General features: G+C 48.3%; 7 protein-coding genes across 7 annotated transcripts; 5 read left to right on the top strand and 2 right to left on the bottom strand.

Moving 5' to 3' along the window:
* Positions 1–968: 968 nt before the first annotated feature.
* Positions 969–3,184, bottom strand: PADG_05357 (hydroxyethylthiazole kinase; the record flags this gene model as incomplete). The annotated part of the gene is made up of 7 exons (XM_010762672.1): positions 969–1,301; positions 1,401–1,501; positions 1,694–2,070; positions 2,127–2,540; positions 2,638–2,773; positions 2,846–3,022; positions 3,091–3,184. 7 exons carry the CDS (start codon positions 3,182–3,184, stop codon positions 969–971), a joined length of 1,632 nt encoding a protein of 543 aa, XP_010760974.1.
* A 1,517-nt stretch (positions 3,185–4,701) lies between these two features.
* On the top strand, positions 4,702–6,232 carry PADG_05358 (translation initiation factor eIF5; the record flags this gene model as incomplete). The annotated part of the gene is made up of 4 exons (XM_010762673.1): positions 4,702–4,728; positions 4,806–4,938; positions 5,032–5,885; positions 5,957–6,232. 4 exons carry the CDS (start codon positions 4,702–4,704, stop codon positions 6,230–6,232), a joined length of 1,290 nt encoding a protein of 429 aa, XP_010760975.1.
* Positions 6,233–6,822: 590 nt separating this feature from the next.
* Positions 6,823–10,518, bottom strand: PADG_05359 (uncharacterized protein; the record flags this gene model as incomplete). The annotated part of the gene is made up of 2 exons (XM_010762404.1): positions 6,823–10,401; positions 10,486–10,518. 2 exons carry the CDS (start codon positions 10,516–10,518, stop codon positions 6,823–6,825), a joined length of 3,612 nt encoding a protein of 1,203 aa, XP_010760706.1.
* A 1,379-nt stretch (positions 10,519–11,897) lies between these two features.
* On the top strand, positions 11,898–14,318 carry PADG_05360 (uncharacterized protein; the record flags this gene model as incomplete). Its single annotated transcript, XM_010762405.1, has 2 exons — positions 11,898–13,083; positions 13,156–14,318. The coding sequence occupies 2 exons, from the start codon at positions 11,898–11,900 to the stop codon at positions 14,316–14,318; spliced, it is 2,349 nt and encodes a 782-aa protein (XP_010760707.1).
* Positions 14,319–15,150: 832 nt separating this feature from the next.
* Positions 15,151–18,348, top strand: PADG_05362 (uncharacterized protein; the record flags this gene model as incomplete). The annotated part of the gene is made up of 1 exon (XM_010762674.1): positions 15,151–18,348. The coding sequence occupies one exon, from the start codon at positions 15,151–15,153 to the stop codon at positions 18,346–18,348; it is 3,198 nt and encodes a 1,065-aa protein (XP_010760976.1).
* Positions 18,349–18,990: 642 nt separating this feature from the next.
* Positions 18,991–19,473, top strand: PADG_11918 (uncharacterized protein; the record flags this gene model as incomplete). The annotated part of the gene is made up of 1 exon (XM_010762837.1): positions 18,991–19,473. The coding sequence occupies one exon, from the start codon at positions 18,991–18,993 to the stop codon at positions 19,471–19,473; it is 483 nt and encodes a 160-aa protein (XP_010761139.1).
* Positions 19,474–19,587: 114 nt separating this feature from the next.
* On the top strand, positions 19,588–20,553 carry PADG_05363 (uncharacterized protein; the record flags this gene model as incomplete). The annotated part of the gene is made up of 3 exons (XM_010762406.1): positions 19,588–19,683; positions 19,780–19,963; positions 20,048–20,553. The coding sequence occupies 3 exons, from the start codon at positions 19,588–19,590 to the stop codon at positions 20,551–20,553; spliced, it is 786 nt and encodes a 261-aa protein (XP_010760708.1).
* Between the last annotated feature and the right edge of the window lie 229 nt (positions 20,554–20,782).

Consider the following 20,782-nt stretch of genomic DNA (forward strand, 5'->3'; position numbering starts at 1 on the left):
GCGATTCGTGCGGTTCCTCTCCTTCCGACAAATTGTGGCGAAGGATTCTTCAGGGAGGATGGCAAAGAGCGAAGAAACAAAGGGCCCTAAAGAAATGATGGCCAAGTCATCATACCTAGGATGGGACAGAGCGGACTAGGGAAGGGGATCGGCGAATCAACACTCCCGTGCAGGCCCATCAATTCATCCTCGAGCATCCCCCTGCTGCACATTCTTTCCGGCGTTGCTCCCAAACACGTTGCTGTCCCCCCGGTTCCACGTGCCCGGTTTCTCCACTGATAATATTCCACGGACTTGCAAAAAGAAACAAAAGCCAAAACGCTTATGAGGCAAACAAGAGGGAAAACGATGGCGTTTTCTTCGTGGCTGCAGCCCCGGAAATATCGAAACAGAGCTTAACACATCACCGCATCTCACAACACCATACCCCATCCACACGCCTTCGTCGACACCTAAATCACATTCCAAGGCGAAGTCACGATGAAGCAGGAAAGTGGAAAATAAACTCGGGGTCTTTTCACTAAGGAGCGGGAGAGAATTATGCCCGCGGGAGGAAGAGTAAAGGGTGCGAATGACGTGAACTTTGAGGGATCCCGTAGGTATCTGGAAATGGGGCTGTATATTGCTGGAGAATAGGCGAACAGGGCCCCTAGGTTCTTGCGTCCTCACGAACCAGGGAAGAATCGACACAATGACTAAAAAACAACAGTAGGGTTTCTCTGGGAAGATAGGCTCCTGCTGGAGTGCCACGGTGTGGAAGGAGGGCGAAGAGAATTCGGTTGGTTCGAAGCAATATCGCAGGGGAGGATTAAAGCTGCTAGATCAACATTCTAGAAAATTTATATAACAGCAAGTACAGACAGGTATAATGTATCATGTCAAACACAAACAGAGAACCATCCATCGACCCAAAAGGGTACGACAAACATGCGGAAAACTCGAACGACAGACAACATTTGACCCCGGGCCTACAACTGCATAAGATGCACCTTCGCCGCCCTCCTAAAAATATTTTCGTCCGTAGCAGCAGCAGCAGCAGCAGCGTTGCCGTTCATCGATCCAGCATCAACGTCAATGCCGGCACTGCCACTGGTTTTCCACTCGACGGCCCAATTCTTCAACGCAAACAGTTCGTCGATCAGCGCGGGCAGGAATGTGCCGGGACCGTTAATGCCATCCCTCGCGGCAGCTCGCTCACCGGCGATCTCGAGCAGGAGGAGACTGGACAACACAGCGAGCAGCTTGTCATTTCTGTGCACGGCAAGAAAAGAGGCAGCCATTGTACCGATTATACAGCCGGTCTGGAGAATTAGAGAAGGTTTCGTTAGTGTCTGCTGCAGGACGGTAGGTGGCTTCAGGAGAGGGAAAGGTCAGCAGGGAACAGATATTTGAGGACTTACGCCAGTAATGTGGCCGAGGAGCTCGTGGCCATTTCCGATGGCGAGAACGCGTTCACCGTCGCTGAGGTAGTCGACCCTGCCAGTGAGAAGGACGACGTTTCCTGAGGGAATGAAGTGTTATTTTTATATTTTCGAATCCCACTGATGGCAATATGAGAAGTGTAATTTTGGTGATAGGCGAGATGAAGAAATACATAATATAAAGGTGACGTAGTTGTTGCCTTCTTTGTGTGTTTCGGGGTACCAAAAGTATAGTATCATCGAAAAAGGGTGCGTTGAAAAATGTAGCTTACTCTCACGTCTAGCAAGATCCCTGACAAGTTTCGCTTTTTCTCTGCGGCTCAAAATACTTGGCCCGCTATCAACGCCAACCTGACGCCCAGGGGTTTTACCGTAAACCTGAATCAGCTCGGATTCATTGCCTTTTATAACGTCAAAGTACCCACCGGCGAGCAGCTGTTTCACGGCCCTGCGGCGAATATCAGTAGCACCAGCCCCGACTGGGTCAAACACAACGGGGTTTCCTTCTGCATTATAAGCCCGTAGCGCCTGTATGTAATGATCGATGGCTTCATCGTTTAGAGTTCCCATGTTTATCAATAAGGAACCCCCGTTTTTAGCTAGATCACTTGCTTCGGGACCATACCCGGACATAATTGGGGATGCACCACTACATGTAAAATAAGGTTAATCTTAGCATGGTAGTAATAATAGATGGGATCTTACATTGCAATAGCAACGTTTGCAGCAAAGTTAGCCACAACGAAGTTGATCATGTTGTGGCACAGGGGTCGTTTAAGAGCCACGGCACGAATAATATTCGGTACTTCATCCAATAACATTGTAACTTCATTTTCCCGCGGAGCGGCAGGGAAGGTAGCTGAAGCAGGATTTTCTTTGACTAGCCTGCTAAACGCTGCTGCAGCTTCTTTCGGGTTTTCTGCTGCCATAATTGCGCTGACAATCGCAGCACCATCGAGGCTCTTGAGTGGTGCTTGTGATTGGTAGATAACGCGTTGGACGTTGGACAGGTTGATACCTCCAATAGCAACGGTTCCAACTTTCCTGGGCATTGTAGAGAGAAACGCTAAGATTTCCTTTGTGCCAGCGGTCCCGATAATGGCCTTGGTATCGGTTTTTCTTCATCACAGTCAATTTCACGGGCCATAATTCGTAGATCTATAAGCTGCTAAATGTTGATAGGGAGGCAGGGGGCCCACAGGCGCATGTGGCTTACGTGGGAGTTGCAAATACGGTGCCAATCCCAAGGTAGTCTGCACCATCTTCCACCGCCCGAAACGCTTCCTCGTTCGAACAAACAGTTGCGCCGATATACGCATTTGGGGATAGCAATTTTTTTGCTTCAGGTATCTCTAAAACAAGGGTTATTATAAGATTGGTCTGCTATCCACATCTCTTCTGGGGTCTACAACAGTGCAACTAACTCATGTCATCTTGCCCAAGATGGACTCCTTCAGCCCCAACAACCAAGGCGACATCGACTCGGTCATTAATGATTAGAGGAACATTATACGCTTTCGTAATTTCATGGAGCTTCTTCGCCGTTTCAATTAGAACACCGGTGTCACTATGCTTGTCCCTATACTGAACAACCGTAACCCCTGGACATCACATCCAAATTAGTAAGGGTGCATATGCATGTGGCACTCAGCTCTACGCTCCGTCTTACCCCCTTCGATGGCATCTCGAACAACTTCACACAAATCTCTGTCTCCTAGGATGGCAGGAGTAGAGTCCGTCACCAAGTATACGGATAGGTCCATAGCTCTGTTTGGTGGGCAAAACTGCGCGCTCTGTTGTAGTGACGAAATCTTTATTTGTGATAGCGAGTAATATGCTGAAATTGAGGGCCGGGGGGCATGAAAAGAAACAGCTTGAGTCCAAAGGATAGTATTTGTTGGTGTTCCTGTTGTGTTTAGGCATATTAGTAAATTCCTGGCTATCGTCGCAGCCACACATCTGCTGAAAACCAAGTGTAGTGAAGCAGCCAGAAAACTCAAGAATGTATATCTATTTCCACATATCTGAGGCTTCTTACATAGAGCCAAGTTCATGGTTGATACTTAGAACAAAGAAGATACAATTGATATGGGACTCTATTACTGAACAGGTTCCATGAATACACAAAATTTGCTGGGTATATTGACAACGGAAGGTCAAGAAGGAAGCATATCAAACAGGTATGAAGATTTCATATGCATCAAAGAGAGGAATGTCACTTCAAGGGAACCCAGAACTATGTTGTTGTACCTTGAGGTTTTATCAAACAAGGGGTATGCTTTTCAATTCGTCAAGTTCTTTCGGAGGCAGAAGGAGATGTAGTTATCTGATCGTAGATCTAATAAATGTGGAATATGCCACAGCCCCATATACGTAATTATATCACCCTGCAGCAAAGGGGATTTAAAAAAAAAAGGAGAGAGGAGAGAGATAGAGGAAAAGAGGGCCTTGTTCACCTCATCGTCATCATCATCCTCAACTTCTCCATTATCTTTCATCAAACGACTTTCTCTCGACGTTCAAAATTTCCTCTTCGGGTGGAGTGGCATCACATGATCTCGCACGTGATGCGACTACCCCCATGGATTAGTCAGCAGCTCCCAGGAAAAGAAGAAATCAATTTGCCGCATCCGGATAACCCGATTTGGCCACCGCCTTCCACTCTTTAATAGTCCTTTTTTTTTTTCCCCTTCCAAACTTTCATCTCTCTATCTTCTTTTCCCATCTAACATCTTCGCTGTTAATACCTCACCTCAGCCCATCTAGACTGTTTTATCTCGTAACTGAGTTAACTGCCTCGAACTCCATCTATTCGGTGCTGCCCCCAAAGCTTCACCATTTCGTACTTCCTGCTGGGATATCCCGTTGTGTCAGGCCAGCCCACTTTTCTCCCCCAGGTCTCTCTACGCAAGCATTCTGCCACGAAGCTGGATAGAGCACCTGTCTATGTATTCGCCCTACGTCAACGCTTTCGAACACCACTTGCCGCTCAAGCTGCAACCTTTTCGCCCCGTGCGAAAACCTTGTAGTTACCATTCTAGATCGTGTGGTTGAGATTCACTTCGCCTGAGCCACATCTCCGATTGACCCCTCCATCGACCGGTAGAAAGGGAACTTTTTCTCTTTCCTTATACGCCCCCAGATATTCACGGATACATTCGTGATACGCATCGCATGTCTTGTAGCAATCGCATGCCATTCTCTCAGGCTCTCCTCGTGTTTCGTCCTTTATTGCCCGCATATACATTCTTTTGAAGATTTTGTCTTTCTTACTCTCACCATGGCTGCCACTGTCAACATCCGTCGGGTAAGCTTTGCGCTGTGCCTTTTGTTCATGCTCTAGGTCCCTGTTGTATTAGACCTTTTCTTACTCTGGTATAATAGGACAACCCCGATCCGTTTTATCGTTACAAGATGGAACGTCTCCAGGCTAAGATCGAAGGCAAAGGCAATGGTATCAAAACGGTTGTTGTTAATCTCAACAACGTCGCTCAGTCCTTGGGTCGCCCACCTGCCTGTAAGTACTCTATATTTTTCGTCTCTTTTTATCCAGCTAATAGCAGAGCTAGAAGCATGCCAAGTCCAATTTAATGCTAACTCTTGGGAATAGACCTGATAAAGTACTTCGGATTTGAACTTGGGGCTCAAGCAAACGCTAAACCAACTGATGATCGCTGGATTATTAACGGAGCTCACGATGCCCATAAGCTTCAAGACTACCTTGATGGGTTCATCACCAAATTTGTGCTGTGCAAAAAATGCAAGAACCCAGAAACCGAAGTTGTTGTCAAGGACACCCGGATCATTCTTGACTGCAAAGCCTGTGGTGAAAGATCCGATGTTGATCTTCGTCAAAAGCTAAGCACTTTCATTTTGAAGAACCAGCCAAAGAAGGGTAAGAAGGACAAGTCAACCAAGAAGGCTCGCAGGGAAAAGAAGGGTAAGACAGACGGAGAGGTAAACGGAGATGCCAACGGAGAACAAAATGGTAGTCCCATTGATAGCAACTCCGAGGGGGCAGAGGAAAATGGTGACGAAGCTCTCGATGCCCACAGCGACGATGAACTTACTCGCCGCATCAATGCAGAAGCCAATGAAATTGAGCAGACAAATGAAATCGACGACGACGACTGGGCCGTTGATGTGTCTGCTGAAGCTGTCAAGGCTCGTGCACAGGAGCTCCCCGACGAGCTGAAACGCTCGCTCGTCTTCGACGACAATGATGAGGACGGTGAGGGTGACCATGGAGCGGCTACTGCATACGACCATCTGGGCAGCTGGATCATCAGCTCTGCAGAGGCTTGTGAGGAGGGTGTCTCGGGCGTTAGTGACATTGATATCTATAAGAAAGCTAAGGAGCTTGGCATTGAAACAAAGCACAAGACCCTCGCTGTCTTGGCTCAAACCATGTTTGACGACAAGATTGTTAAGCAAATCCCACCTAGGGCTGCTATGCTCAAGAAGGTGCTGTAACATCCGTTTAAATAAATTTTCTTACCTTGACTGCGGACATAATACTAATATGGTTCCTTTAGATGATCACTTCTGAGCGTCATGAGAAAGCTTTCCTTGGAGGTACTGAACGTTTGGTTGGAATTGAACGCCCCAACCTTATCCCAATGGTCCCAGCCATCCTGCTTGCCTATTATCAGGAGGATCTCATTTCTGAGGAGGTTCTTAAAGCCTGGGGATCGAAGGCCAGCAAGAAGTACGTCGACATCTCCACCAGCAGAAAGGTTCGGAAGGCTGCTGAAAAATTCCTACAATGGCTCGAGACTGCTGAGAGTGATGATGAGGACGATGAGGAGTAGGATGGGATGATAGTTTGAAGTGTGACCTTCCTGGTCACACAGAAGTGACGCTCCTTAATAAGTTTCTTCTTATCATATGTTGCCACTCCATTCCCAGTTTGATTTGATTTTCTATTTTTTTGCTCTATTTTTAAATATTTGATGTCAGCGTGCCTAATTTGCTCTCCGATGCACCGGTTTATTGGCCAAATATTCTGTGCCATTCGGACTGCGTATTAAGCATTTAATCTTATACATTCGCGCTCAACTCGCTTTGAAACTCAGTTTGGATGAGAATGTTCTGGTGTTAAGATTGTTCAACTCAATTTCATACATTCGTTTGTCATAAGAATACCCGCTTATGATTGCAGGAATCAAATTACCATTTCTAGCTTGCAGTTTGACTATTTTACTATTATCCTTCTGCCTAGGTGTATGCTGTTTGCCCGGGTGAATCATAGACAATCCCATAGTAAGTAAAGGAATTATGGTAAGTAGAGTATGTAGATGGCCTATGGCTTCGGTAGTATCCAAAGTGCCTTTGTGTATGACATTGTTACGTAAACGGCATGACTGATTTCCTGTTTTTCGTCGCAGATTGTAACATCCTATCAAACCAAATCAACTAGCTTCGCCAACGGCCATGAGCCATTTCCCATTCCCATTCCCATTCCCGTCCAAAGCAACTCTGTCTGGATATGTTCCTTCGGCCTGGGATTGCATCTCCGTAACATCTCGCCAATCCTCTTCTCTATATTCCGTTCAGCCCTTTGAAGTTTGTCAGTAGCACCACCATTCGCACCACCATCACCACCTCTGGCCCTCCTCTTCTTCGTGAAAATAAACCAAGTTAAATCGGCATTCCACGCATCCATTGTTCGAATGGCTCTATCAATTTCTCCCCTTGACTCTTCTTGTGCCCACTTCTCCGTCGTTTTCTTCTCATCTAACCCCATATGTTCACGCCATGCACCTGTGAAGTAGTAATCGGGCTGGTAGAACGAGATTGCTGTACCAAGACACTCGCAGATATCATCACTGATATCGTCAGGCAGACGGACGTGAGAGAGCATAGTTGTGAAAAGGTTTGTTAAAGCCTGGAATAGGGAGTGATGGGGAGTAAATAATTTCTTGTTTGGTAATGGTGGTGGCCGCGGCGGTGGATTGGACTGTAGTGTTGAGGCCGTGGCGGTGGATGCGGCAAGTTTGTCATCAATAGTACTATGACCATTGCCAAGTGTTATTGATTCTAGCTCCGGCCCGGTGCGAGAACTGAGGAGCTCCTGCTGCCGTATTCGCAGCTGCTGGCGCTCTGCGGCCTTCTCTGAATCATGCCGCACTCGCTCCCAGGACCGGAGGTAGAGTTTCTTCCAAAGCGGGTATTCATGTTCAATACGGGATGACATGAAGTCGCCGGCTCCTTCGCAAATAGTACCTATTGCAGAACAGGCTGCGACAGTTACGAAGGTTTCTTCCTGTATGCCGGATTCGTCGATGCTGGATGGGCTGTCTCGGGTTCGTTTGGGGACAGTATTCGTTGTTGTAAGCGACGTGGAGTCGGAGGGGAAATTTGGTGGGAGGGTGATGCGTGCGCTAATGGATGGCCAGAGGTCGTTGATCAAAGGCAAGAAGGAGTTTTCGTCATGAGAAAGAACGGGTAACGCCCGAGTTAGAATGGATAGTAACGAGCGCCTTAAGAATGGCGACGGCGAGGACAAATGGGGAGGCATAGATTTGGCGATGTCTAAGAGTAATTTGTGAGAACTGCTCAGTGGCTTTTCTTCTTCAGTGGGAGGTGGCAGTTCGTCTGTCTCAGAACCTATATCGCTTTTATCCTCATCTATATGCTCAGGACCATCTTTTTGATCAGTCCATGGACGTTTGGGATGAAAATTTCGCTCCGAGTCACCATCCATTTCAAATTCAGAAGCTCGAGCGCATTTCTCCCTGCGCCCTTTGAATAGGTTCGCAACATCCGAAATGGTGCGGGATGCGAGAGGCCTCTTCCGATGATTGACGACTTCTTTCCCATCTGACCCTGTGATGGCTAGCAGTGCTGGCTTCTTTGCACCTTCGTCCACAATAGTTCCCAACACAGAAAATAGAAGTTCAACTAGCTTAGGATAGCCATGGAAAGCATCCAAAGCTGCAAATATCGACCCAACTAAGTCATCCAGGAAAGGAATTAAACTAGCTCCACATCGCTTAACCATCATAAGTAGCACTTGGGGAGCTTGCGGCGATATGTCAAACGTATTTAGCTTCAGAGACACCGAATTCACTAGGTAGTCAACATTTTCGACAAGCATTGCACTTGCGTTGGGATATTTGCACGCCTTCGTCAAGTCATTGAGGCATGTAATAGCGTGATTTCGCAAGTTAGGATTGTTGGAGCCCATCAACTGCAACACAGGGTATAAGGTGTCAATCAACTCTGGCCGAAATGTTTCACCAAGCTGCTGTGCCTGAAGTGCTACAGCTTCAAGGGCTAACGCAGGGAGACGCCAATCGGGAGGATTAGAACTTGATAGTAGCGGAAGTGAAATTGAGTATAGCTCCTCGACAATGGCAGCGCGAGATGGTGAGTCAGAATCCAGATCAAGCATGTCATCCAGTGATGCTATATCTGCTGGAATACTCTTTATAAATGAGAGGGTAAGCCAAAAAGGAGCCAAGACGGCATCGCTAGACGATCCGTATACTTTCTTTAACATCGAACGCACTAGTGATAGAGATTTATCTGCGGCGCTAAGTTCCGAAATCATAGATTGGAGCTCTGACAGCGTTCTTCGTTGGCTGCGGTGTTCTAGTAGCACAGGTTGAAATGATAGAGAATTGCTCTCATCCACAGGAATGCTGAGTTCGGACCCTGTGGCAGAAGAACTAGGTAGGGGTTGAGGAGCTGTTGAAATGGTTTGGATTGCCGCAGAAACACTATCGCACAAGCTTGTAGCGAGTGTATCGTCTAAAATATCCGAGCTTGGTTGAGTTTGGGATAGGACATGGAACGCAGTCGATATTTGTCTAATTGCCCTATGTTTGGCTGTATCGTTATTTGATTGCATCATTCTCGGTAATGCAATAATCCACGTGTGCAAGCTTGATTTGAGAAGATCCAAGACCGGGCCGGATGAGATGACGAGATGTTTTAAAGCTACATAAGCCTCATTTGACGTACTCTGCTTGTCATATTCGGCGAGCACTACGACGGTGTCTACCATCATCGACAGTGAGGCTGCGAGGGAGCTCGGACATCGCTCAATGACCATGAGGCATAATTCGAGTAAATAATGGCGAACTTCAGGTCTTTCATGGGTTCTCAGCCGAATCACGTTGCCTAGCGCAAGCTTTACTTGGGATGCTGTCGCATTTAGCCACGAATCATCGAGGACTATAACGTCTTTAGCTTTTCGTTTCGTAGCATCTTCTCCTTCAGCTTTTGAAGCTGCAACATCAGCATCATTAAGTACAGCCTTCAAGATTTCTGTGAGCGCTTGGAGGTAGCAACACAAAACTTGGTACGATCGCCGCATTTGAGTGGTTGGCCGCAGCGCTTTGGTCAATGAAGAGACACTCCTGGGTAAAAGGCTAGCCAACACCACACGATGGGTGATGCGCGTGTTTAAGGTCCGTAAAGCCGTTGCTGCAGCCAGTTGGACCTGGTCAGAACTACCGTCCGTGATACCTTCCAGTAAAACATAGACAGTTTGATCAATGATAGTGGATGTTCCCACTTCATTGAATATGGCTGATGCAGCTGCTGGCCCATCTAGGACCTGGCACACGCTTCCTATACAATCGAATGCGGCGGTAACTAACTCTTCCGAATCAGGCCTCTGCTGGCCTTGACCTTGACCGGGAACACCACCACCCACAATGGTAAGGAGGATAAGCAGCTGCTTTCCCATCGGAATAGAAATATTCTGACGCCATCCTTTCTCTATCAGAATCTGTAGGCACCGCACGGCCAGCTCTAGGCAGTGGACCGAGACCCTTTGGGTCTCATTGAATATGTGCGATAGAGGGAAAAATGTGTACTCTGCAAGTTTCTCATCTAAGCCATGCATACTGGCAACCTCGATGAGCGCAGCATGCAGTGGTTTCAACGCCTTGAGCACATCCTTGGAGGTCGCAAGGTTAGCTCGAAATTTAAGCCCTGCGGAGCTGAGTTCCACGCAAGGGGGGCGCAGCTGTTAACAGCAAAGGTAACGATGCAGTTAGCAGGGACGTATACCACGCTGCCAAAAAAGCATCAGAGGAGAATTTATGCACACCTTTGCAAAAGCGTCCTGCCGTGAGCGGTCCATGGTGCTGAACGTCCTAATTTCAAGTCATATCCAGATGTTAATATGGCAATACAAGCTCGAAATTCAGGGGCCATGTGAGCTGTAGAATTTCCCACGACACATAGCGGGCTATCTACTTAACTTTTCTCTCAATTCCTTAGGCTGTCCAAGCTGCAACATGAGCCCTGCCTCCGCGAATATTCACTGATGCACTTTTGAGATGAACAAAACGGTTGAAATGCAAAGGGGGGCGGCGGCAATAAGGCCGGATCAACTATCACCCGGATGGGCTTCAGTTAACTTAATTATTACTAATCGCTTCGGCATGCCGTGCCGTGGAAACTCAATCGTAAATCGGCCATGAAAGTCACCTTGAGAAACCCAGATGCTGTGTCCAAGATGTCCGGATTATGTGGATTTCTGACGCTAAATCATCAGGAAGGATTCGGCGCTCACTGGGAAGACTTGGGATGTGAAGAAGGGCTCATCTCTCTCGGCCCTAAACTACCATTTGGAAGATTCATTTTGGAAATTGGCATATATCATGATCTCGTCTGTCATTTCTGCCTACTTGAAACTCAGAACCGGTTACAAATGTGGCCCCGGAAGATGTCGGATGTATTGCGTATAAAAGCGACTTTTTGAGGGTTCTTAAAACTTTACCGAGGATGTTTGAAGCTATGCCGTACAGCCAGAAAGAAAAGAGTCGTTGGCGGTATGCATAGTTAACTATTTGTCTCTTCAACGGGAAATGAAATCGCTGATCATTGGAGTCGTCTGTGCCTCCACTGTGGTGTAAGGAGCGGTTTCGTTCTCAACAAAGTGAGTGAGCTCTTCAAAACATAAAGGATTTCTTTCCATATTGCTCGGTTTTGTCCTGTCGATTACTACGACACTCCGTTTGGTTAACTACAACAAGTTGTAACTGGTGTTAATGAAGCTTCTGTTTGTTCACATATCGTAGCAGCTCTATTTAAAACCCGCCGCTTTTCCTGTAAAAGAACCCTTGTCCTCCCGCAGTCAAGGTTTTGGCAATAGGACCTTCTATACGGTTTCCCAATATCGTAATTGGCTGGTGTTGCTGCATTGAAATGCAAAGGGATATATGGTTGGTCCACTTCATGGAAACCCGAGAAGTTTGAGATGTGGAAGAACATTGTTTTGCCTGCTTTCTAAAACCTCTGCTCATAGCTTCTTCACCTCTTGAATCGATCTATATCAAGATTGCTTTCGAAGCTGTTACCCTGTCACGGGTGTGAAATCACTCTTTCTAGGACATATCCTCGACGGGGCTCATTTTTGAGGAGCTGGCTGCTGTGTACGGTAGTTAACTAGCTTGGCCGTTCCCAGAGCTCCATGTAGAAGAGGAGACATAGATGAGCAGGAATTCCTCTTTCGCTATGCGACCAAAGCGTCTTTTAGCACTGGGATTTTTCGATCTCGCCGCTGCGACATCTCCATTTGCCCATGACCCATCCGCTTTACACAGGCGGAATAGCAATTACGGGGGGGGGAACAGTTGCCTGGCGGAGCCCGTGCCTGTCACGGAAGTTCCAAAGACCAACGTTTGGGCTGGGATTAGCGCTGAAGATAACCTGGCTGTGTGGGAGCTCCTTCACAGCCCTACCACTGGCCTCAACTTGACGTATCCCGAAAATGCAACGATAACGGACAATTATGTCTTCTGGATCGACACTTTGCCGGCAAACAAGTCAGCTGTGCTTGCTTACATTGATGGCAATAGCCCGCCACCCCCGAAGTACGCCCGGACTATCGTTTTTGAAGGTGGGAGGAATGGTCCTAGATCTCAAGAGTACATGGTGGGGCCTCTTCCAGTCTCCCCTGAAACCACTGTCGAACCCCTTGACTACATCTACAATGGCGGTATGGGTGGATCCGTTCCTTTTAATGCTCGCTACTTCGACGACATACGCGAAAGGTCTGTGGAGCCACTGATTTCCTCTGTTATGTCGAAACTTGCCAATATAACGTCTGCATTGTTCCAGGGTGGCGTGTATTACGGCAGGTATGACAATAGGACAAATCTGATATATGGAACTACGGATCCTATTTCTTTCGATGGAGAACAAGCATTCCTCAACATTATGTTTCGATCTCCAACTAGAGCGCCATTTTTGACTCCAATCGACTTCTTTCTGCTGATTGACTGGACAGGGACGGACCCGTCCTCTTACTCTGTGAAGGGATTTGTGACCAAGGAGCGGTTCTTTCGTACGACCGAGGAACTGACAACATCGTTCGAAGCCGGCGAGCTGAAGCAGGAGTTTGACCAGACCTTGGACGATTCCTGGACTTTGCTGAATCGTAAGCCTGAGATGGGAACTCGTGAGCTGGATGGGAAATTCTCTGCCACTATCCTTGAATTGGGCGGGAAAAGGTACAAATTGGATACAGACCAGCGGTATGTTGAGTATATGGGTTGGTCTTTCTATATGTCGCATAGTCGCTCTCTAGGACTCATGTTGTTTGATATCAAGTTCAAAGGTGAACGGATTTTGTATGAATTATCTCTTCAAGAAGCAACCTCTCAATACGGAGGAAACCAACCAAAGGCTGCCAATACAGGTCAGTATTGCCCATCTTGCCCCGAGTGACCCAGTTGCCAGTCAGTTCGTCAAACTAATTACCCATATACAGTCTTTCAAGACACCTACTTTGGTCTGGGAACCAAGATGGGGACTCTGCTCGAAGGATACGACTGCCCATTCGGGTCCACGTTTTTGAATCTGACTTACCACGAAGGCAACCACACAGTCACTAGCATGGATTCCCTTTGCATTTTTGAGACTGACCTGGGATTTCCTCTTTCCCGCCACCGCTCCGATGACGAAGAGTCTAATTGGGCTTCCAAAAACCTTGGTGTCATCAAGGGGAATGCGCTCATAACTCGCGTCGTGGCGACCGTTGATAATTACGATTACATGTTCGACTACGCGTTCCACGTCGACGGTTCTCTCGAGATCTCCGTTCGTGCCAGCGGCTACCTCCAGGCTAGTCCTTACTTCAAGTCGCAGCAGAAATGGGGCCCTCGTGTCCAGCAAGCGACCCAAGGTTCAATCCACGACCACATCCTGACCTGGAAAGCCGACTTTGACATCGTTGACACAGCCAACTCCTTCGAGATAAGCAAATTAGTCGCAACAGAGCAATCTCAGCCCTGGTTCCCAGAACTAGGAGTTTTCGAACAGATTGAGCTCCAAGCCAGCTATCTGGAAAAGGAAGATCGTTTCAACTACGAACCAAATAACCAAGCCATGTACTGTGTCGTGAACAGGAACAGAAAGAATGCCTGGGGCGAAAATCGCGGATACCGTATTGTGTCCGGCCGTTCTAACGTCCATCTCACAGCGGGCAACTCTCCCTTCTCACGCAAGAATTGCGAATTTGCGAAGCAGCATCTCGCCGTCACTCGCCAGCATGACAATGAACCCTTTGCCAACTCCGTCCAGAACGCTAATTTGCCCTGGAAACCACAGCAGGATTTTAGCAAGTTCTTCGACAACGAGTCCCTTGACCAGGAAGATCTTGTGGTGTGGATGAATATGGGCATGCACCATTTCACACGCGCTGAGGATGTGCCTGTGACGCTGTTCAGCGAGTCGTATGCCAGTATGATGCTTTCACCGCATAATTTTTTTGACCGGGCGCAGGATGGCGACTTAATGAATCGGCGTTGGGTTGTTGAAGATAAGGGGAGTGGAAAGATGGATTTTGAAGATTATGGTGTGAAGCTTCCGCAGTGTAGGGTAGAGTTCAAAGAGCCGGTTATGCGCCTTAATTCAGCACTTGGGGGACTTTAGCACAAGGGATTTGGGACGCAAAGAGCGGTCGTTTTCTTGCAGAGTTCGGTTGCCGCTCTGGCCAGTTAACTATGGGTTAAGAGACCGTGTGTGTGTCACTTCCTTCTGGGTTCTATGAAATATCAAATGTCCACCCCTTAAAATGTCTGATCATCAACTTCTTCAAGCCCGCCATCACCAACTTACCTATTAAGGAGCGGGTGATTCAGCTTTGTCAGACAGAAAGGCAATGGTTGAAGGCAGGTTGAAATACTCGTCAAACAGCAATTTCTTGGGCAGTTCGTCAACTCCGATTCCTGGTTAGAGAGAATAGCAGGTAGTCGTTGGATGGCAATGTTCACTCTTCTAACTACTCAGAAATGTCCGAGTTAGCCGAAGGGTTGTAGGGAGAAGTACGCACATATTAAACCGTTTTTATTGAGAGTGCCAATTTTAGTGGAAGTGGCTTTTTGACCGGTGATGGGTCAACGTCCAGCCAATAAACAGCTGGCAAATCACATCACTTGCTAGAAAGAAAATTGGAGAAGGTTAGATATTGCTTTGAGAACCAAGCATGTCAGATAGCTAGCGTCGAATTTTAGATGCATTGGCACATTGGCAAATCGCAGCGCTCGCCAGACTCCCCTCCGGTCTGCAAGGCTTAATGGTAGTTTGGATGAGGGGCTCTGCGTCTCCTGGTAAAAGGACACTATCCATTGTTTCGAGAATGTGGGTTTGCACCCCGAACAAGTTCAGAGAAGTGCATTTTTGTCACTGTCGATAGCACTCAAACAAAGCTTATGTGGATTGCTTTTACGTCCACACTGCTCGGTCGGACGTTCCCCGAGCCGTGATGGATCCTCTCAGCGCTGTTGGCCTTGCTGGCAATGTCGTGCAGCTGCTAGACTTTGGAATCAGGCTGGCAGCTAAAGCGCACGAAATATACGTCTCTGCCGAAGGAGTACAGGTGCACAATCTCGAGTTGGATGCTATTACCCAGAATTTGGTCACCTTGAATAGGCGGACTCAAAATCGATCCCGCAAAGTCTGTGCCTATGCTACTTCCGAGGACGAGAAAGCGTTACAGGACTTAACGGAACGCTGCAATGAGATTGGGGAGGAACTAATAAAGGCTCTGCAAGCTGCAAAAGTGCAGGGAGCTCATAAACACTGGAAAAGTGTTAGACAGGCACTGAAAAGCACCATGGGTAGAGATAAGATTGAGGACTTATACAGTAGACTCAAGCAATACCGCGAACAGATTGTCGTTGTCTTGCTTGTGATTACCAGTGCCAAACAGACCGCCCTAGGCGAAAATGTGGATGCCGTGAGGCACGGTATCGTGGATTCTGAGTCGAGAATTCTCGACGAGACACGGCAGAGTCGTTTCCAAATTCTCGACGCCATCCGGCGCTCAAACTACAACCCCTCGAAGCAAGAAGATATATCGACAGTCTCACGGTTACTATCGGAGATGGTCTTGCGGGGCTCAGAACAGAAGTTCAAGGAAGAAATCCTTGATAGTCTGTACTTTCCGAATATGCAAGACAGACGTGAATGGATTTCCAGCGCTCATAAAAAGACATTCAATTGGACGCTGGAGGAAAAAGCTGGCGAAAACGTTCCCTGGGATAGCCTGAAGGACTGGCTGTGCAAGGGAGACGGTATATATTGGTTGAGTGGAAAGGCTGGATCAGGAAAATCCACGCTGATGAAATACATCGACCAGGACAAACGAACTTTGGAATATCTAAAGATGTGGGCATCGCCACAGAGTATCGTATTTACGAGTTTCTACTTTTGGAATCCGGGCACGTCAATGCAAAAATCGCAGTTGGGGCTGTTACAGAGCTTACTCCACAAAATCCTGTCAAGAAGACCAGAACTCATCCCCAAAATCTTTCCGTCTCTATCAGAGTACTACAGCACACATGGGAAAGCGAATTTCTCCTGGGCAATCTCAGACCTAATTAGTGCGTTCAAGCTACTTGTAAACATCACATTCGAAGCCAGGTTTTGTTTCCTCATCGATGGCCTTGACGAATTTGATGGGGATCATCGGACCCTCATCGACATGCTTGTTAGTATGACCGGGAGTCACAGCATCAAAATACTCGCTGCGAGCCGCCCGTGGCTTCTTTTCAAGGATGCCTTTCAGAATTGTCCGAAATTAACCCTGCAGGATTTGACTCACGATGATATCAAGATTTTTGCCCAGGACTCGTTATACAACCACCCAAGGTTTTCAAGGGCGTTGGTTATGGAACCACAGCGTGCTCCCAAACTTGTGTCTGACATTGTGAACAAGGCGTCCGGTGTATTCCTCTGGGTCTACCTCGTGGTGAGGTCGCTAATGGACGGCCTGACAAATGCCGACCGGATGGATGATCTCCAAAGAAGATTGGACCAGCTCCCTGCCGACCTCGAGCAGTTCTTTTCCCATATCCTAACCAGCTTGGACTCATTCTACCTCAAACAGGCCTCTCAGCTCTTTCGTCTGGCACTTGAGGCCCCAAAGCCTCTGGCTGTTTTAACATTCTCCTACCTGGATGAGTCCGACCCAGATTTTGCAATAAAAGGACCGATAAAAGCGATGTCGATCGAGGAAGAGACTATTCGATGCGAAGAAATTGAGCGGAGACTCAATAGCAGGTGTAAAGGGCTATTGGAGTCTCGCCGTCGAAGAAGTTGCGATGAATATTCCAATACTGAAGGAGTGGTTGCCGAGGTAGTCTCTTACGAGGTCGATTTCTTGCACAGGACTGTCCGCGACTTCTTGCGCACTCCAACGGTAGAGGTTCAGCTTGTCGCGGTGGACAATGCTGAATTTGATGCAAACATGACGTTGGCTCGGGCGTATGTGGCTCGGATCAAAGGTCTCCGGCACTCGTCACATTCAGAGGCCAACTTCCAGGCCTTGTGGGATCTTGTGTTCAACATGATGTACCACGTTAGTCGCACGGGGGATGGCATATCTCAAAAGGCCCAAGCTGACCTTCTAGATGAGATGGACAGGGCCGCTGCACACTTTCGAGAAGCTGCTATTGTCAAAAGACGATGCGATCCCGCGGCGCACTGGGTGAATACGGGTTATCGATTTGGCTTTGAACCGCAGTGGAACAATGATTTTATTAGCCTTTGTGTTCAATATGGGCTAATCTCTTATATCGAGCAGAAACTGTCTTCAGGGGTTTCACTAACCCGTGCAGGCAAGCCCTTCCTGGCCTTCGCGATGACAAGCACGAAAGGTACGGGAGGCACCTCGAGCGGGCAGCTCGGAGGCATCCATTACTTAGAACCCAGAGTAAAAATGGTACAGTTCCTGCTCGAAAGGGGCTCCACTCCCAGTGATGTGGACAAGGGCGAAACAGTGTGGGCCCGTTTCATAGTTTCCATGCACTTCCTCACGATCAAGGCTAAGCTCCAGTTCTCCGAACAAGCCAAATCTTGGTTCGAGATTGCGAAATTAATGCTGCTTCGAGGGGCAGATCCACAAATGATATGTCCTGTCAACGCCCAACCTGGAAAGCCAATCGAAATATCAACCATGGGGCAAACAACGGCCATGGACGTTCTTTTCACGATCTTCGGCGCAGACACCAGGTTCGATGTATCCGAACTCGAGGATTTGGTAGAGCAACCCCAAAGGCCTCCACAATCCCGCAACGCGAACGACTCGTATCTCCAGGTCCCAGGAAACCAGCAAGGGGTAAATGTTTGGCGAGCCCATTCTTCGTCGTCGTCCATTTCGAGTATTAGCGGACAATCTGCAATGCTCCCCAGTCTCCCAGCGGTATATTACTCGAATACACAGTTAGCGGGATATTCACAAGCAGGCAACGGTGGCACACCAGCGGCCTTCCCGCCGGTTGTCGAGGCGCCAGATATGATGGCGCATGTACAAGTGCACGAGAGAGGCGCTCTTTCGACCCCTCCAAGAAAGAAGCGGCACTCGCGGCTATCAAGCTTGTTCGCGAAGATATTGCCAAGGGAGAAAACGCCTCCCCGTTCCCCTTCGGCCCCAGATACTCGTCATTGCCAAGGAACTTGAATGGTGAGAATGAGATTCATTTCTGAAGTTCTAATCAAAAACCCATAATTGCAACACTGGTTTTCTTTTCTTTTCTTTTCTTTTTTTTTTTTTTTTGGATATTTGAACTTCGAAAAGCTCTCGATCATCACCACGGTATGTATCATCATGCATGAATTCTCACGGCCTCCATCAGCAGGTTGAAGGTTGTGTGAAACTATGGTGAATGACTTTTCGAACTGTACAGACAGAGCATGTTGAGATTGGCCGCGACGCAAGACTCTCAATGAGCCGATAGGTGATATATACAGCTCGAAACCTTGAATAAAACACACAGATGGATTTGGGTGGATAATTCGCCTGTTCCGCTGCTCCGAATTTTGATAACTGCAGGCCGGAGGAAGAAGTATAGAGAAACACTGCTGGGGTGGTGTGTTGTCTTCATGTAGCCTTTCTCATCATATGGAATATTTGCCTGTTGACCGTCTATGTGGTTGTGGATGGATGGACGTCCCCCTCCCCGGGTGAGGTATCATGTTGGATTTACCCCTATCTACATGTATCTCTCGATTTCTCCCACATATAGGGGGAATCGAGAAGCAACCCGCTGTCCTACGGATCCCACTGTGGGCTCCTCTTCCTCCATGAATCCGTCAGCGATGGATGTTGAAAACCACAAAGACCCACTTCTCATCCCCACGGGAAGAGTCACCGGCGATTCCTCCGATACCCTTGCCACTGCCACTGCTGCGTGTCCAAGGCCTAATACCCGGTTCCTACGAGTTGACAGGACAGACCCCTTTCCCAACCCCTAGTCACCTTCCCCCGCCCCCCGGGGGATCTTCCACCGGGACAACTCCACCACCTCTATACCACACACACCGCCCTTACCAAGCAGCCAGAGGACACGTTCCGCCCCTTTACACCGCCCGCTGCCCCTGTCCCAACAGGGCTAGCGGGGTGCCGGCACGCCCTCTGCTGCTTATTATAATAATGGCCCTCCGCTTGTCTTCTCCCTCTTCTCCTCCCTCCCCCGACAACCCCCGCTTCACCATCGCTGCCCAACCTCATCCATCAGGTTCTCCATCTCCACCTCCACCTCTACCTCTCCGTCCCTCCCTTGATCGAAAGCTCCTTTATTCTTGAGTTGTCCAACTTCCAGAAAGTACAGCTCTTCCTGTCTTGACTGCTTCTCGCCAGACGCGTCTCGCGTCCGTGCAATGCACTCTTTCTAACGCGTATCCTTAGAATCAATCAACCATGAAGGCCATCATTGCCCTCGCTGGACTCCTCATCCTGTCCGCCACAGCCGTGTGCCAAGATATGAGTCCGGTCCTTAACCTTGCTCCCTGCCCTGTAAGCAACTTCTTTCTGGTTATGCCCCTTTTCCCTTTCCCCTTTCCCCTTTTGCACCCACGACACACCCCTTGTTATCCGGGCTAATTCTGACAGAGGGGATGTGTCTTCGACACCCTTGGAAAGGCCCCTGATTATGGCTGCTCCTCCAGTGACGTTTCCTGTCTCTGCAAGAGCGAAGGGTATCAGGGTGAAGTCAAGAAATGTGTCCAGGAGAAATGCACGGCTGAGGAAGTCGAAGCCTTGGACAAAGCTGGTCGTGAAGTCTGTGATAGTGCTGGTATAATACCCAACCTGCTATTAAATCCCCTCTACTCTCCCCTGCGTCTCTCTTCTCGCACGCAACTAATGCTTTTTGGTGTAGGAGCTCCTATTCCCCCCAGGACCACCACTGGGGCTGATCTTACCCTTCCAGTTCCCACTGTCGTGCTACCAACTGTCAATCCTCTCCCTGAACCCCCTCGGTCAAGTGTTCCATCTGTCCCCTCTGTTTCATCTGCTCCCCAAGAAGTCGTTTCCACTATTGTTATACCTGTTCCCTCTGTTACTCCTGAAGTCCCTTCGGTTAGTCTCCCCTCTACTCCTTCTGTGCCCTCTCTGTCTGTCCCCCCTGCCCCTGAGTTGCCCTCCGTACCTGTCCCTTCCCTACCTTCCATTGCTCCACCCAGTGTCCCTACTGCCCCAGGTATGGGGTCCATGACAGTTCAGCCCGTGTCATCCAGCGCAGGAACTACCTACATGGATCCGGCTAGGAGTACTTCATCTGCTGTCTCCAGCTCCACCATCGAGCCATTCCTTGGCGCAGCAAATATGCTATTGCCAGTGCATGCAGGTGCCGTTGGCGTCGGGGTCCTTGCTCTCATCATCTAGGCTTGTCACCAGGGTCGAGAGGCCATGGGGTCTGGCAATGCTCATGCTATACAGCAAGCAACCTCGTTCGATGGCTCCCATGCCCCTCTCCAATCACGGTGTCACCACGTTGTTCAACCCCTTTTGAAACTCCCACTTATTATTTCAAAGTATTTGCACATTTCGTTTTTCATGTATTAACAGCTTCTTCTTTATTTCTTTTCTTTTCTTTTCTTTTCTTTTCTTCTTT

The sequence above is a fragment of the Paracoccidioides brasiliensis genome, assembly GCF_000150735.1.
Source record: "Paracoccidioides brasiliensis Pb18 unplaced genomic scaffold supercont2.6, whole genome shotgun sequence".
Classification (NCBI taxonomy): domain Eukaryota; kingdom Fungi; phylum Ascomycota; class Eurotiomycetes; order Onygenales; family Ajellomycetaceae; genus Paracoccidioides; species Paracoccidioides brasiliensis.